The sequence below is a fragment of the Penaeus monodon genome, chromosome 10 (genome assembly GCF_015228065.2).
Source record: "Penaeus monodon isolate SGIC_2016 chromosome 10, NSTDA_Pmon_1, whole genome shotgun sequence".
NCBI lineage: Eukaryota > Metazoa > Arthropoda > Malacostraca > Decapoda > Penaeidae > Penaeus > Penaeus monodon.
The window spans coordinates 11,892,766-11,910,265 of NC_051395.1; the positions used below are offsets into that span (position 1 = coordinate 11,892,766).

At 42.0% G+C, this 17,500-nt stretch overlaps 1 protein-coding gene across 1 annotated transcript in view; it reads right to left on the bottom strand.

Annotated features, from left to right (window-relative positions):
- The window catches only part of LOC119577526 (titin homolog), a 119,016-nt gene that overhangs the window by 14,821 nt on the left and 86,695 nt on the right, over positions 1-17,500 (bottom strand). The window contains exons 21-47 of the mRNA XM_037925120.1: positions 17,281-17,387; positions 16,909-17,118; positions 16,609-16,791; positions 16,363-16,495; positions 16,188-16,252; positions 15,944-16,080; positions 15,274-15,429; positions 14,973-15,153; positions 14,526-14,822; positions 11,937-14,409; positions 10,212-11,872; positions 9,933-10,168; positions 7,726-9,813; positions 7,368-7,562; positions 7,063-7,245; positions 6,426-6,606; positions 6,011-6,154; positions 5,327-5,434; positions 4,267-4,284; positions 3,150-3,260; positions 2,529-2,685; positions 2,186-2,379; positions 1,813-1,985; positions 1,430-1,538; positions 980-1,134; positions 638-859; positions 293-394 (exon numbers count right to left, since the gene is read on the bottom strand). Of these exons, the coding sequence (XP_037781048.1) occupies positions 293-394; positions 638-859; positions 980-1,134; positions 1,430-1,538; positions 1,813-1,985; positions 2,186-2,379; positions 2,529-2,685; positions 3,150-3,260; positions 4,267-4,284; positions 5,327-5,434; positions 6,011-6,154; positions 6,426-6,606; positions 7,063-7,245; positions 7,368-7,562; positions 7,726-9,813; positions 9,933-10,168; positions 10,212-11,872; positions 11,937-14,409; positions 14,526-14,822; positions 14,973-15,153; positions 15,274-15,429; positions 15,944-16,080; positions 16,188-16,252; positions 16,363-16,495; positions 16,609-16,791; positions 16,909-17,118; positions 17,281-17,387 (9,979 nt within the window). The remainder of the gene's footprint in view (positions 1-292; positions 395-637; positions 860-979; positions 1,135-1,429; positions 1,539-1,812; positions 1,986-2,185; positions 2,380-2,528; positions 2,686-3,149; positions 3,261-4,266; positions 4,285-5,326; positions 5,435-6,010; positions 6,155-6,425; positions 6,607-7,062; positions 7,246-7,367; positions 7,563-7,725; positions 9,814-9,932; positions 10,169-10,211; positions 11,873-11,936; positions 14,410-14,525; positions 14,823-14,972; positions 15,154-15,273; positions 15,430-15,943; positions 16,081-16,187; positions 16,253-16,362; positions 16,496-16,608; positions 16,792-16,908; positions 17,119-17,280; positions 17,388-17,500) is intronic.

A 17,500-nucleotide genomic window follows, 5' to 3' on the forward strand; every position in this document is an offset into this window, starting at 1 on the left:
AATAATATAACATGATGCAAAAAAAATAGAATCAGTACTTGTGAGTCATTGCTTAGACGCGTTCAGTACTCTTACATTTAGTGAAAATTCTGTAGGCGAAAGGCCTTTAAAATCCTAAAACAAATTAGCCATTACAAGAAAAAAATAAAACTTACTGTAATCAATTTGAAATGTATAAAATCTAAATATCATACTTCTTCCACAATATCACAAAGCCAAAACTTCCCTTCGAAATTAATATCAGATCTACGTACGAAGGATAAACTCGACGTCAAGCAAGAGCAACACTTACCGATCCCTCGGAAGAGAACGAGGAGAACCTCGGGTAGCGTTTGATGTCGATGCAGGCACCGTCTTTGTACCAGCGGATGTCAGGCATGGGCTCTCCCGTCACCTGCAGGTAGGAGTGGGTGCACCTTAACATATGTAAGAAAACAGCGTGGGAATATCTGCGATGAATATGATACAATTTACGAAAGGTAGGCAACTTTCCATACAGAACGAATCCACTATATGACTGCATAGTTTGTTATTCTATTGAACATATATCTGATTCAGAATCAACACATATTTCACCGAAAATCTTGGTTTCTCAGTACCAAGCATTGTTTTTCGTGAAATCATCACCGCCGAATACCTGAGCATCCAGACAGATATTGCCACCAGGCATTGCGCGGACTTGCGACGGGAGTGAACGAGGGAGGGTCGGAGTCTCAATTTTCCTGCCGACCCTCACGGGCCTGGGAGTCATGACGGGTTCGCCCCAGCCGTACTTGTTCCTCGGGGTCACACGGAACAGATACTCACGATCCGTTTTCAGATTGTACACATCAAAGGAGGGGATTGGCGAAACACCCAGCTGCATAAAATGTTTAAATTAGAACTCACGTCTAAGTATTAAATCGACACGATGTCTCAAACTGAAACAGCTCAAACTCTACGATGGAGAAACCCGAATGGAACAAGAAGTCGCACTCACATCTGTCCAGCGAGCCTCTTCGCCCAGAATCCAAGACTCGACCTTGTAGGCGGTGACGGGGGCGCCGCCTGACTGCTCGGGTCTCCCCCAGCTGAGTGACACCCACGTCTTGCCAATGTCTGTGGCGTTGGGAGCGGCAATCTTTCCTGGCACATCTGAAAGGAACTTAACAATGTCAGATGCATATGAGCTTTGAATGACAATGGCTAAAACAATTTTCTTATTTCTAACTAAACCATGTTCTGTTCCTATGCTAAGCTACTTTATAATTTTGTTCTGATGCTGCTTCTCATGCTAACATTACCATCCTTCCCGGAATGGTAACAATAGCAATGGATACTTCCCATTGCTTTCCAAAGCATTTTTAAAATATCACTATACTAAATGCTGAAATAAAGTAAATAAGGACTAGGATCTACAGGACCAGCAACTACAGGACGATCTCCTGACCTCTGATGAATCTGCCTGAAGTTCTTCTCTCCGGAATCTCAAACTTGATTGGATACCTCTCTTCCCTGCCACGTGGAGAGTAGCTGCGGGACCTGTACAGCTCGCGTACCTGAAAGGCGAGAGTTAATATATTAATTCAGAATGGTATACCGCGCGTTATACTATATTCCGTTCTGTAAGAGACGAGAAATTCCATTCAATTTAGTAATTTTACCTACGTACTGATGTGATATCAAAAATATCTCCTGATCTTCTCAAGTACATTTCTGAATACCGTGAACACGCGATGGCTGGATCACAAGTAATAATAAAATTTTTAATTCTTGGAAAAAAATAAATTACAAGAAGGACGCACTGATACGAAAGCCTGGCAGGTAACCCACCTTGACACTAGCATAGGCCCTGACGGTGCCCTGGGAGTTTTTGGCCTCCACAGTGTATGTGCCGGAGTCTGTGAACTGCGCGCCACGGATTACGAGGGTGTGTGTGTTCTCCTTTACAGTCTTGTGAGCACGCGTGGTGTTTGATACGTCATAGGTGCCCTTAAGCCACGATACTGTTGGAAGACAATCGCGATAAATGTTTTGGGAAATTCCTCATGTACATCAAATGATAAAAATACTATGGACTAATGATTTCTATACACGTATGACAGAGAGAGAGAGAGAGAGAGAGAGAGAGAGAGAGAGAGAGAGAGAGAGAGAGAGAGAGAGAGAGAGAGAGAGAGAGAGAGAGAGAGAGAGAGAGAGTCCTTACCCCTAGGGGTAGGTTCGCCATGAACAGTGCATGTCAAAGTGATTTCCTCATCCCTGAATACTGTGACCATGCTCTCTGGCCGGCTGACGAACACCGGCGCCCGCAGTTCGAGGTCGCCACCTGGGGCCGCCAAGCCGCGGCGGGGCCTCGGCCTCCCGAAGCTCACTGTGCTCAAGGTGTACGCGTAGCCATATCTGAGGTACAAAAAGGAGCTCGAATTACAGCAGTGCTGAAGAGAACGGAACTATCCTCATAATTCACTAAAATCATGGCGTTTGTCTATGATATGCTGTGAACAGGTGAGAACTAGTAACTAGGTGTCACTGGCACCAAAAGTACTTACTTGTTTGTAATCCTACAGGAGTAAGTACCTAGGTCTTTGCTCGTGACCTGGAAAACGGTGAGGGTATGTGTGTGGCCTGTAGAAGAGATCCTGAATTTGCCGGAAGGATGTAGGGACCGGCCGTTAAACAGCCACAACACTTCCGGTTGAGGGGACCCTAAAATTAAACCAAGAAGTAAGACATTCGGGAACGCAGAGTCCCCGGGTATTCGTTGTATTTATGTCACCGTCGCAGAAACTGATCACGAGTAGCACAAGAAATTTAAATCTACCACGTCAATCATACCTATTCAATCAGTCATATCTATTCAACAGCGGAATCACTGAGTATCATAAAACATCACAAAACATACGTTGAAAGCTGAAGCCATGGCGGTTAGCTTTATTAGCACACCTTTATCCCAGTATCCCAGAAAACCTAAATGAGTAACACTTGGAAACTATTGACGAAAGACTTGTCAATATTTTTTCATTGACAAAAAAAAACAGTACAGAGTAATATCGACAACAGTTCCCATACTAATGAGAACTCATCATTAACCCATTATCCTCAACTTTATAAAAAAAAAAAAGGAATAGGTGCCTCATCCCCAAAGGTACCCTCCTGCCTTAACGACGCACCTGCTACATCGACCTGGAGTGTGAGCGTGCCATTTTCCTCAACGTATTGGTCACACAGCTCACTGATGAACCTCGGCACCTCGCTGTCGTCTGGCCGGCCGTCGCTGCTTCCTGTAAGGATCAAATCTTGTTATTTAAGCTCATGGCCACTTCTCCCACGCCCCCTAACGGTACACGGCTATCAGGACATATTTGTTATATTGAAATGCAGTTTTAGACTAAGATTTGCAAAGATCTTTTATTTACCTATGGAGATATCAATCCTTCTCACAATGGGAATAAATCATTTTGAATTCGACTTCCGTAGAATAATATGCTCATATCTTAACAAACTGAATGATTGGGTTCTAAACCAGAAAAATATACCATGCATACTCAAATGCTGAAATTCGAAGAATTTGCATATACAAGGTCAAAGAGAAATATAATACATTTTGCAGGCACATATATCAAAAGTGGAAAATGGAAGAGAACATTCATATATTTCGAGAAAAAGACAAGCAAATCGAGATCGTGAACAAAAAAAAAGCATTGTAGGGAAACATAAATATTCATTTCAAGGATAGTACACACGAAGTCGGCAGGGAATGGGGGAGGGCAAAAGAAAAACTCCAAAGAGGTAAAAAAGCATACGGTGAATGAAAAAAAAAATGCATCAAAAGACTGGAAAAAATAACCGTGAATATGGTGATGCCATGATAGTGAAATTGTAAGGCACCTTTATCACCATCCTTAATAAAAGTGTGATAATGACTGATTTCTGATGATGCTTTTGAATATGAGTGTAATGATTGTGAGGAATACGACGTGATCCTGCAATTACACGTAACCTTTACGGTCATCTCTGTTAAAGGTCATATTATAAGGTGATGCCTGACCCTTGACGACGTTTATCGCAGAAAGTTATCAAGGAACTATGAAGATGAATGAATAATAATAATAAAAAATAAAGTATGATAACGAAGAACTTATGAAGACTTGAGTAAAGGACATGGTAGTATGGCTGATGGGGTAAGGAGAAACATTACGCCGAAATAAAAATCATTAGAGGACTGGAAGGATTGCAGCAACGTAAGGAAATAAAAGAAAATGTTTTTATAACGCGTATTTTACTTACGTTCTCTTTCCATGAGAGCTGTGAAGTCAATAAAAATCGTAAGCATAAAAAATCAACATAAAAATACACTGATAAAAAGTGATTAGTCTTAAAACCTATGATTATCATGTTTACAATAGTAATTCGAAGCAGCAGTTCTCAAAATAGTTTCATAACTTTTTTTTCTGTTACACATTCGGAACATTCGCATTAACCCAAAGACTAATGATTTACGGAGTGCATTGTATGTGTGTATTGATAGGGGAATACACAATATATATTTACCTGTCTATCTGTCTATTTCTCTATCTATCTTTCTGTCTGCCTGTCTGTCTGTTTATCTATCTATCTATGTATCTACATGCATATATACATATATTATACAAACCCATACACGTCGATCGATCGTTTTATCATCATTATCATTTAAGAAAAAAATATTTTAAAAATAATATGAAAATTTCATTTGATATAACTGTACCAGTGATTAATTATCATTCTTATCACATCATACCGCTAGTTTTAACGTAATTTTACACCGAGCTGACACTTTACACACCATGAATGTATTGTAACACTTAACATGCGCCATCAGACACACACATAACCCATTGTGTTCTTATACTGTTAACTTCTAAACATTTCTGAGACAGCTGCATGAATCAGAAAATATATACATCTGATATAGCTCTTCCTACTGGAGTATCATTCATATCTATAATGCCAGTTCTATCCGGAATTAGATTTGAAATATCAAGAAATGTAAGGTTCTACAACTATGTATAACTAGTGGTAGGCCTACATGTAATGTTCTGTATTAGCCAGTGCAAATACTGACTTGAACATTTATTGATTACACGAGCTACTTTTAATTATTTAGAGTACTGCTGCTTAACTATACCTGGCATGACACTTATGCAATTACAGACTATAATAGCAACTCCGAGGATATTGCGTAATATCGAATAAAATAATCACCAGCTAAGCTATTCCAAACACTATTCATGAGTCTACCCTCTCCAGTCAGACTTATATTTCATTTTCTGTTATGTGGGTACAAAGAAGACGAGAAGACACTCACCCTGAACTTGTATATTTGCCGAAATTTCATCGCGATAAACGCGGTTTTCAGCATGGCAAGTGTAAGTGCCAGAGTCTGCTCCTCGTGGAGATGTGATGATTAGTTTACCTGAAGAGACACGTAATATAGGTTATGTGATATACTACCGCTGAAAATAAATGCTAAAATGAACACGAATTATGAATTATCTTTGATGATAAATTGTGGAGAATTTTGGGTTGTTTTGTTTTAGTGGTATTATAACGTACAATACTTATCGTAAATATATATCGGAACAATGGTATATAGTACGTATCTAACAAAATACCATGATGAAGTTTTTGTTGAGTTCAAATACACTTCTGATTCAAATTAATACAGCATATTGAGGCTTCTATTCACACGACGATGACCTTGCATTACTTTCAAATTGCACTTAAAACAGACAAGACTAACACTCATTGGCTAGATATATAAAAGTAATGCGTTACGTTTTTTTTTTTTTTTAACAATATTCAGCACTGCTCTTGATGAGAGGAATCACACTGATATTCATTTCAATTATCTCGTAATGTAAACAAAATAATGAAACCATATCTGAACGTGGATGCGCTTCGGTGTATAATTTACAGGACCGTTATTTCTGTCACGAATCAATAAAATATGTACCTGATTATATCTCAAACTCATCAACACAGTACTTACAGACTCCTTCCTCCGAAATGGAAGTCTGGAAGCGTGGGGAAGCAGGTAATTTGTCTGCGTCCTTCAGCCATGTGATCTTTGGCTGGGGGAAGCCTATCACGTGGCAGGACAAGACCAGCTGGTCGTCCTCAATCACGAAACGATCTGGAAAGGGACGTAGGATTACTTCCCAATGCATGATTAGAAAATCTTCCTGTCAATCAATTTATCTATCTATATGTTTGGTTGTCTGTCTATCTGTTTGTCTGGCTCACTATCTCTCTGTCTCTCTACTTACCTACATATCTATCTATTTACTGTTGCTGCTTATGTGAAATTTATCTACCTGTTAATCAGTCTTTATGCAATCTTATTACATACATGAAACTGAAGTAATTCTGCCTTGTTTCATCTGTTACAAAAACACAATGTTTACCTCTGAGGCTAGTCGTGAAGGTGGGCGGGCTAGGCTTTTGTTCGTCCTCTCCCTTCACCCTCAGATCGCACGTGGTGGAGACGCGCCCATGGCGGTTTTTAGCTGTGCATGTGTATTCGCCGCAGTCAAAGCGACTGGCATTCAGTACCTCTAAGGACGCCACGCCTTCATAGTAGGATATCTGCAAGTAATGATAAGAGGTATTTAATGCCCTTGGAAGAACTATAGTCTTACATCTTTGTTGGGTCTTGATAATCTTCTGAAGCCAATTTTGTGAAAATATAATCTGAAGTTCCGTCTATACACACACACACACACTCGCACACACACACACACACACACACACACACACACACACACACACACACACACACACACACACACACACACACACACACACACACACACACACATATATATATATGTATATACATACATACACACACACATATATATATATATATATATATATATATTATATATATATATTATATATCTATATATTATATATATATATACATATGTATATATATATACATATGTATATATATATATATATATATATATATATATATATATATATATATATATGGTATAAGTAAAACAAATCTGTCTCTTGCAATAGAATCATACTCACCTTAATTCTCTCATCATCTCTGATAGGGAAACCTCCCTTGAACCACTCAATCTCCGGGGGTTCTTCTTCTGGTGTATATATGATATTGCAGGTCAGGCGGACTCGGCATCCCTTCACAGCCTGGCGGTCCTGGAGCCTCGTGCTGAACTTCGGTCTTCTCTTGGGGTCGCGACCTCGGCCCATCTAGAGAACAAAGCCAAAAGATTAGTTTAAGGCTATAAGATAAGAAAAAAAAATCGTATACAATTCGAATTTACACTAACGTACAGTCACCGCACCACGTAGGCACCTCTGCCACGACTTACATCTGGCGTCTGAGTCCGAGATCGACGGTCCAAGGAGCCGTATCTGTCGACATCAATGAGCTCTTTCTCGGAGTACTCAATCTTCCTCTTGGTTCGCTCGGCCTTTCGGCGTTCCTCGGACTCTCGGTGCTCTTGTTCCTCTTCCTCTTGCATACGCTTTCGTTCCTCCATACGCTTCCGACGACGTTCCTCTTCCTATTGGATGATGGACATTAATGCATAACTTAATACTCCATCAAAAGCGAGGTTTGTTATCGTATATGGACATAGAAGCAAAAACTGAGCTACAGTCAACCAAAAGACAAAGTATGTATCTACGACGTACGGTCTACCTGTCTGTCTCACAACATTTGCATACCTTTTTGAGGAACTCCTCTCCCTGCAATCGCAACTCTTCTTCTCTCTTCCTCTTCATCTCCTCACGACCACGGAGTTCTTCTTCGAGCCTCTTCTTCTCCTCTTCCAACTTCTTTTTGAATGCAGCCTCCCTCTTTGCGTCTTCCTCGGCAATAAGCCTGTCTTGTTCTTCCCTCTGTTTTCTCCTTTCCATTCTACGTTCCTCTTCTTCTTTGAGCATGCGTTCCTCTTCTTCCCGTTCCTGCTGCTTCTTTTTCTTCTTTTCCTCTCTTTCCACCTCCAACTTCTTTCGTCTCTCCTCTTCCCTTCTCTTGTTCTCCTTTTCTTCTTCTTCCTTCATCTTTCGTCTTCTCTCTCTTCTCTCCATTTCTTCCCTGAGGAACTTTTCCTCTTGTTCTTTCATAGCCTTCTCTTCCTCTAACCGCCTTAGTCTCTTCTTTTCTCGTCTCTCGGCGTCTTCTCTATTAATGCGCTCTTCTTCTTCTTTCCTCTGTTTTTCCAGTTCCTCTTTTCTCTTTTCTAGTTTCTTTTTCCTTTCTGCTTCTTCCTTTTCAAATTGTTCTTGTTCTTCTTTCCAGTACTTCTCTTGCTCTTCCCTCTGCTTTTTCAGTCTCTCTATTTTTTCTTGTTCTTCTTTCTTTAGCCTATCTAGTTTTTCAATCCTATCCTTTTCTTCCTCCTCCTTTCTTTTTCTCCTTCTTTCAGCTATTTCCTTCTCTTCTTTATTTAGTCTCTCGATCTCTGATTTGCGCATCTCACTCTCTCTCTTGGATCGCTCTTCCTCTTGCATCTCAAGTAACTTCTCTTCCTCCCTTCTCATCTTCTCTTGGGCGGCGCGTCTCGCTTGCACTTCGTCCTTTTCTCCCTTTAGTATTTCCTCCTGTTTCCTGAGTTCAGACCCTCTAGCAGCTGTGATGTCTTCACTGGCCTCTCTCGACTTCCTCCTTCTCTCTGGTGCTTCTGGAGACTTGTGCTTGGCGGTTTCGGGTTCGCTTTCCTTCAGGCTGGCTCTCTTTCCGGGAGACTTTGATCTCGCCTTTTCCTCGTCCTTGATACTGGAACGCTTTCTGGGTTTGGGCTCTGGCGACTTTGCTTTTCCTGGCTCATCCGCCGCCTCTTTGGCAACCTTGACATCAGCGTCCTTCAGACTGGACCTCTTCCTAGCCGGAGGTTCAGGTGATTTGGCTTCCTTCGAAACGGATTCCTTTACCTTGGCAGCATCTGCTTCCTTTATGCTGGACCGCTTCCTTTCCTTGGGTTCAGGAGATATGGCCTTCTCCTCTTCCTTGGTCCTTGCCACCTTGGTGTCGACTTCTTTTATGCTTGACCGCTTTCTCTCCAAAGCCTCTGGAGATTTTGATTTCTTCGCTTCATCCTTAGACACTCCCTCTTCCTCCTTGGAGATGACTTTGGCATCACCTTCTTTAAGGCTGGATCTTTTTCTTTCTTTGCGTTCTGGAGACTTGGCTTTCATGGCTTCCTCACTGGATATGACTTTCTCTTCTTTATCTTTCATTTCCTTATCGCCCATGACATCACCATCCTTGAGACTGGATCTCTTCCTTTCTATCTTTTCTGGTGATTTTGCCTTCCTTGCTTCATCCTTTGAGGGGATTTTATCTACAGCTAAACCATCCTCATCCTTCATGCTGGGCTTCCTTCCATCCTTCAGCTCAGGAGACTTGGCTTTCTTGGCTTCCTCCTTCCGGAGCTGCTCTCCTTCTCTTTCTTTAAGAGCCTTCGTGTCGTCTTCTTTCAGGCTGGACCTCTTCCGCTCTTTGGCTGCTGGAGATTTAGCTTTCTCGTCTCTGGCATCTTCGTTCGCTTCTTTCTTCGCTTTGGTGTCAACCTCAGCCTCCTTCTTAGCTTTAGTATCGGCCTCTGCGGCTTCCTTTGCTTTGATATCAGCTTCAGATCCCTTCTTTGCCTTGGTATCAACCTCAGCCTTGGCTTCAGCCTCTTTCTTCGCCTTGGTATCAACCTCGGTCTCTTTCTTTGCCTTGGTATCAACCTCAACCTTGGTTTCAGCCTCTCTTTTCGCCTTGGTATCAACCTCAGCCTCTTTCTTTGCCTTGGTATCAACCTCAGCCTCTTTCTTTGCCTTGGTATCAACCTCAGCTTCTTTTTTCGCCTTGATATCAACCTCAGCCTCTTTCTTCGCCTTGGTATCAACCTCGGCCTCTTTCTTCGCCTTGTATCAACCACAGCCTTGGTCTCAGCCTCTTTCTTCGTCTTGGCATCAATCTCTGCTTTCTTTGCCTTGGTATCAATCTCAATCTTGGTCTCAGCATCTTTCTTTGCCGTGGTATCAATCTCAGTCTCCTTCGCTTTGATATCAACCCCTACTCCCATCTTTGCTTTGGCATCCACCTCAGCCTCCTTCTTTGCCTTGGAATCAACCGCTTCTTTCTTTCCTTTGGTATCAATGTCAGTTCCTTTCTTTGCTGTAATATCAACTTCAGCTTCTTTCTTTGCCTTGGCATCAACCTCTGCTTCCTTCTTGGTTTAGAATCGACCTCTTCCTCCTTTCCTTGGTAGTAGGTACAGCATCTTTTGCCTTGTTATCAACTTCAGACTCTTTCTTTGCTTTGGTATCAACTTCTGTCTTTTTCTTGGTTATGGTATCAACCTCACCCTCTTTCTTTGCTTTTGCATCAACCTTGAGAGCTTTCTTTGCATCTTCATTTTCCTTTTTATCTGCTTCCTCTGAAATAAATGCAGACTGTGTTTTGGTTTTCAGATCTTCAGATGTAGTTATGCTTTTCTTCTCACTTACTACAGTTTCCTCCAAACCTTCTTCCAGTTTTAAACTTCCTTTCTTTACACTGACTTTCTTTCCGTCCTGTACTTTCAGGTCTACAATACCTTCGGAGACATTAATTTCCTCTACTGTTGTAGCTTCTACAAGGCCACCTTCTTTTTGGAGTTTCATTTCGACTTCTTTCAATGATGTTTCAATCTCACTAAGTTTTTCTTGAAGGCCTGAGGGTGAGCTTAGGTCTATATCTAGGTTAACTGATTCTTCACCTGTCTCATTTGCCCTTTCTTTCCTCTTAATGGACAGAGTTGCATCAGAGGATGTGGTACTCTCTATGTATGCTTGAGCATTACTGTCAATCTGACTTATTTTCTTTTCTACATCAGACTTTGCTGATTCATCTTTCACAGAGATACTCACTTGACCAATGGCAATTTTTCCAGATATTTTAGGTTCCTTCGTTTCAAGGACACTCTCCATCTCACTTGCAGAATCAGCACTAATTTCACTAGTTGAAGTTAGTTCACTAGTAGGTTCTTCACTTGTCTCGCGAACTTTCATTGCAGCTAACTGCTTTGCTAAAAGTTCTTGTTTCTTCAACAAAAGTTCTTTTCTCTTCCTAGCTAGCTCTTCTTCTACAGATTCTGGTGCACCCTGGTTAGCTAGGTCTTCTTTTGCTTGTACAATCTGTTGATCGGCAGTGAGCATCTCTGTGTCCGAAACTACACCTGTGACAGCTTTCTGGGATTCTTTGGTGATATCTTGTTGACTGGTAACAGCTACCTCTTCTCTGTGTATTTCAGTGGCTTCTGCCACAGTGAGTCCCTTTGTGTCTTTATTTACAATGGACTGGGCAGTCTGTTCATTTGCTTTGTCTTCGGATTTCAATTTTTCAACAGTTTCTTCTTTTTGATTGGTTTCTTCAACCTTAGCTGTTTTGATTTCTGAGACTTTGCTTGTTATTGCAGTCTTCATTTCAGAAACTTTACTAGTTAATGCAGACATAAAGCCCTTCTTTTTCTTTTCTTCTGGTTTATCCTTCTTATCGCTTATGTCTTGCGATCCAGACTTTTCATCATGTATTGACTTTTCTTGTGAGCTATCTCTCATTTGAGGAGGAGATTTTTCTTTTGACAACCCTCTCTTAGGAGATAATGTACCATCTGCAGGCTTTGTCTTTTCTGCTGAAGACCCTCTCTTTTTTGATAAACGCCTTTTGAAGAACCCAGTTTCCTCCTTTGGAGCATCAGCTTCAGAGACCGACTTTTCCTGAGAAGCAGATCTCTTCTGAGTTATAGATTTTTCTTGTGATGCTCCTCTTTCCTGTGATGCAATTTTCTCTTGGGATTCACCTCTCTTTTGGGGTTCAGTCTTTTCCTGTGACAGACCTCTCTTTTGAGGTTCAGTCTTCTCCTGTGACAGACCTCTCTTTTGGGGCTCAGTTTCCTGTAGACCTCATTTGAGGCTCAGTCTTTTCCTGTGACAGACCTCTCTTTTGAGGTTCAGTCTTCTCCTGTGATAGACCTCTCTTCTTCTCAGTCTTCTGTTCACCTTGATCTTGGACATCCGTTGGTTTTTCTTTCTTTTCTGTCTCCTTTTCTGACACAGACTTTGCCTTGTCCTCTTCCAACTTGCCATCCACTGACAGGCCAGGGGTTCCCTTTTTGGCAGACTTATCAATCACTTTCACTTGCTTACGTTCTTCACTCTCCAAAGATTCTGTAGTTAGTGACTCACTACTAGGTGTCCTGTACAGTTCTCCTTCAGCTTTTCCTGAGAGGAGATGTTCCATTCGTGCCAAAAGCTCTTCTTTCCGAGCCTGAATCTGCTCTGGTGTGAGAGTTGCTCCTTCCACTTGAGTTTCAGCACTAAAACCCTTTTCATCTTGTGGCTTTTTCTCATCAAGTTTGACTTTCTTTGCTGTTGACTCGGTTTCTTTCTCAGCTGATGAAGCTAATTTCTTTTGTTCGTCAGAAACTGGTTCGTCAGCTGGGCGTTTTTTATCGCCAGGTTCAGTTACTTTTTGCATTCCTCCAGTTGTCTTTCCCGTAGACATTTCTGCTACTAAAGGTGGTTCGCCTACTGTGGCAGACTCACCTGCACCTTCAACAATGCCAGCCACAGCTCTTTCAGGATGAGCAGCAGGCCGCTGAGACACAATAGCGGCTTCAGACTGTAGATCAGCTTCTTGTACAACTATACATTCAACTAGAGATCCACTTCGTTCCTCAGCAACAGTCAGCATTTGTGACATATCTTCTTTGTTAAATACATTGAGGTTTGCATAGTCTACATCTGCTTCTTGAATCATAACAGCTTCCCTTGTGGTATCAGTTAACATTTGTGCTCTGTCACTCACCCCTTGCATATAATCAGGCATGTCCCTGATATCCCCAGACATTCCCATTTGCTCATAACCTTCAACAGCCTCATGGAGTGTTTGGTGAAGCTGAGCTTGAGTCTCCTCAGGAGTCAAGAGTGACAGGTCCTCAGCTTGGAAGTAACCTTCTCTAACAGCAACTGCTACAGCTTCTCGATAACTAGGGTCTAACTGCATAGCTCTTTGTTGCTCTGGCGTAATTCCTTCAAATACCTCAGCATGTTCATAGCCATAGTGCTCAGACTGTTGCATTGGTTCTAACATGGAATGGAATTCACTTACATCAGCTTCCGTTTCTTCAGCTGGGGAAGATTGTGGATGGTCCTGTGAAGCCGTATAATACTCCTGGGCTTCCTGTTGAGCTACCCCTGCTGCTGTCTTTTTCACTACCTTTGCCTTTTGTGCCTTAGGCTGCTTCACTTTGAAACTCTTTGGCATTCCACTAACTACTTCTGCTTCTTCCATGACCAGAGCTTCATGCTGACTGGCTTCCTTCACCTGAGCTTGTTGAGCTCGAGTAACCTGACCTTGGAAACTAGCTACATCTTCCATGACTTCAGCACTGGTGACCTTGAGGCCTTCTTTCCCTTGCAGAACCGCTTTAGCATGTTCAGATTTACTTTGCTTATCAGAAATCGGTTTTGCTTCCCCTTCATATACTTCAGGAGACTGGACGACAGCAGCTTCACCTGGTTTCTGAGTCTTCTTAACAGCAGCTTTCTTTACTTTCTTAGAAGGTCGTTCTTCCGAGTCTAAAGATTTAGCTTGTTCCATTGCTTCACGAGAACTAACAGCAACAGCTTCATGGGTGACAAAGCTAGGATATCGCTCAGTTTCTTTGACGACCTCAGCAGCACCAGGCAACGTACCAGTCTCTGAGAGGAATTGTTGTTCTTCGGTCGTCATAGCCTCCCTAGTCTCAATCGACCTCTTGGCTTGTCTTCTATCGATTTTTTCATCCTTAATTTTCTCAAGGCCAGTTAATACCTCTTGTTGTTGAACCTGAGCTAAAGCAAGGCCAGGGGTATCTTTATGGTCCGCCTTGGCACGAAGACCTTTGTCGGTTTTGATAGATTTTGCTGCAGCACTCATCACCTGAGGCTCTTCTGCTATGACTGCTTCTCCCTTGCCAAGAACCTGACCTTCTTCTGCATGTGTGCGAAGCATACTGATACCTTGCTCACTAAGAGAACGCAGGTCAGCTTGCATTATGTTCTTTTCGCTGATATGAGCAACACCCATGCCCTCCATGGATACAGTTTGTGGAGACAACTGTTCCTCATTCCATACTTCCATCTCAGGCAAATCTGCAATGTCAGAACGGAGTGCTTCGCGCTCCTCTACCATTACTGCTTCCATTGCTGACAGTTCTTCCACATCAGCTTCTGTTCGTGCATCATCATAAACTATATCAGACATGCTCATGTATTCATCGAAAGCTTGGTTTTCTACATCAATAACCATTGCCTCCATGATAAGTGGACCCTTTCGAGAGGTTTCTCTTGTGAATCTGAGAGGAGGTAGTTCTGCTTGATTGCCCTCTTGAGCTGCAAGAAAGATACGACATTTTAAAGGTTGCATTAAATGCATTACAACACAGAATTCAACTTACTGAAAGTATGATCTTAGGTATAAGTACAAAGAGAAAATAAACAGATGTTACCTGAGAGACGATCAGATATTTCATCTGCGTAAATCTCTGCAATTTGTTTAGCCTCTGCCTCAGATATATCTGGCGTCTCGTAGAGGGAGAGCGATACTTCTCTACCATCAATGCTTACAGATATATCAGCCCTCTCGTCCTCACACGAAGCCTCTGACACTGCCGACTCGTAAACAGAGATCTGCGAGGAACGTTCTTCATTGATGGTCGAAAGAGATGGATTTCTTGCAATGCCCCGTGCATCAGCTAGTGCCATCGCAGCTGCCATCTTGTCACTTTCCTTCTGAATAAGTTTATCTGTTCGAAGTATAAGAACATAATTACACTACGAATAATTACAAATAACATTTGTCAGCACAATTAATGTTCAAGAATAATTACAAATAATGTTTGTCAGCTCTCGAATGCATTGTTATCAAGTATTGCAATATTTAGCTAACCAATCACCTTCGAAGCCAAGAAGAGCTGCAGAGGATGAAGCAGAACCCATAACATTATAAGCTTCACAAGTATAGGTCCCAAGGCAGCAGGTACCATCTTCACCACTAATAATTCTATGGATGTCACCCGGTTTGAGCTCTGTGCCATCCTTGAACCATTTAAGGACTGGCTGAGGAACACCAATCACCTGCAGGAGAATAATAGGATATCTCAAACAAAAGAATTTATGCAAAAGGCAAAATATAGATCCTGTATTAATGTGAAAAGAAGTTGATCAGGAAATAGCATGTTGTCCTTGAATTCTGACCTTGCACTCTAGATTCACAGTTCCCTCTTGTGATAGTACAGCCCGGAGGGGCTCGAGGAACACAGGCTTTTTGTAGTGTCTTGGAATAACCAGCTTCACGGAGGCTGCTGTGACGCTGTGGCCGAAGTCGTTGCTAGCCAGACACTTCCATTCTCCCTGGGAATTGTGACGATTTTGTGTAAATAGATATATTCTACAAAACAAATGACTATTACTTAACACTTCTTGAACCACGTTGTAACTGTCCGTATTTCATTCAATACATTTTTTACGAACTAACCTATCAGTAAGCTAGAGGTAGAGATAGATATATTGAAAAAGGAAGAGGGAAAGAGAGTGAGTGAGTGAATGATGAGTGAGTGAGCGAGAGAGAGAGAGAAAGAGAGAGAGAGAGAGAGAGAGAGAGAGAGAGAGAGAGAGAGAGAGAGAGAGAGAGAGAAAAAAGAGAGAGAGAGAAAAGAAGAGAGAGGAGAGAAAGAAAGAAAAGAGAGAAGAAGAAGAGAGATAGAGAAAGAAGAGAGAGAGAGAAAGAGAGAGAAAAGAGAGAGAAGAGAGAGAGGAGAGAAGAGAGAGAGAGAGAGAGAGAGAGAGAGAGAGAGAGAGAGAGAGAGAGAGAGAGAGAGAGAGAGAGAGAGAAAGGAATGAGGGGGAACAGAGGGAAAGTATTCACCTGATCTGACACTTCCAGATTCTCTACATCCAAGTGGAAAATGCCAGGATCCTCTTTGGACACATGATACTTAGAAGATTCAACTATGATCTCGTCTTCGTGATACCAAGTCACTTCAGGGGCTGGCGTTACTGTTACTGTAAACAATAAACGTTTCATCATTAAGTATATCGAATTACTAAAACGGCAAAAGACAACTTAATCCATCATTATTCAGCTCTTCACCAGAGGCAAAAGAGCTCACCTTGTACTGTTAATCTTATGGGATCACCGATCTTAACGTCTCGGCTCTTCAGGCCCTGGATGAACCTGCGGGAGGACAATATTCGTAAGTAACTCTCATTATTGGAGTCTTTAATGTGTCTCATTGTTTCCCACAGAAGTCAACGGATTGTCTTGGTAAAAATACTAAGGTCTACCTAGGTGGAATGTTGGTTGCTAGGAGTTGCTCCTTCTCCTCCTCATTTAGGTGTGACTTGATGTCCTCAAGGGTAAGCTCTGCCGTTGATTTTGCCTCACCCATGCAATTTTTCGCAATGCACGAATATTTACCTGTGAATTATATACACTAATGATATTACGTTGTCTCATTAAAGAATGGTCAATAAAAAGACTAGCAGTTCTATTATCACTTCTTGCTACTGCATTTTTAAATATAGCCTTACCAAGTGAATTAGTGCCTGAAAGCTGGTAAACATCACCAGGTTTCAGTTCTTGGCCATCTTTGAACCACTGCAATACAGGAGTCGGGTAACCCACAACTTTACACTCAAAGGAGACGAGGCCCTCCTCGGTCAACAGTGCTCGCAGGTCCTCCAAGAACCGCGGTCCCCTGTAGTTTCTTGGCACTGAAAGGGTTAGAGCCGAAAGTCATAAACTGCGCATATATTGATCCATGGGAGTTAGCTGCACTGCCATGGACAGAATTCGTCATAATTTTGAGGAAAATGAACATTGTCCCTCACCTGTTAGTGTGATTTTGCCGAGCGAAGACGCATATCCTCCCTCGTTCTTCACGACGACCTTCCACTCGCCGTCGTCTCCGAGCTCTACCGGCTGTATCTCCAGCATGTAGCGCCCACCTCCTTCGTCGCTTAATCTGTACTTGTCACTGAGTTCGATCTTGTGCCCATTGTTATACCACGTTACGGATAATACTTCAGGCGGCGTCTCCACTGCATCGGAAAATTGCGCAGAGGATGAAATACTGATGCGGTTTACTTATTAAAATCCCATTTTAAAGGAAATTATCCGGTGAAGGAAAGTGCGAAGGTATGACAAAATCACATAAAAATACGTGGATGTACTTTATGGTCGAAGTGTTAATTTATACATACCTCTAAAGGTTAATCTTGCCTTATCGCCGACCTTAACTTTTTTGTCCTGTACTTCCTCTAGGATCTTTGGTGGAGGACCAACTGGAGTCGGAGAACGGCGGTCTTTCCTGCAGGGAGGAGAGGACATAGGTTGCCATGGCTCTTACAGGATTTATCAATCTTTTAGTGTTCTAAGATTTGTTTTAAAGTAGTAGGGATGGAATTTTTACATCAGCTTCTT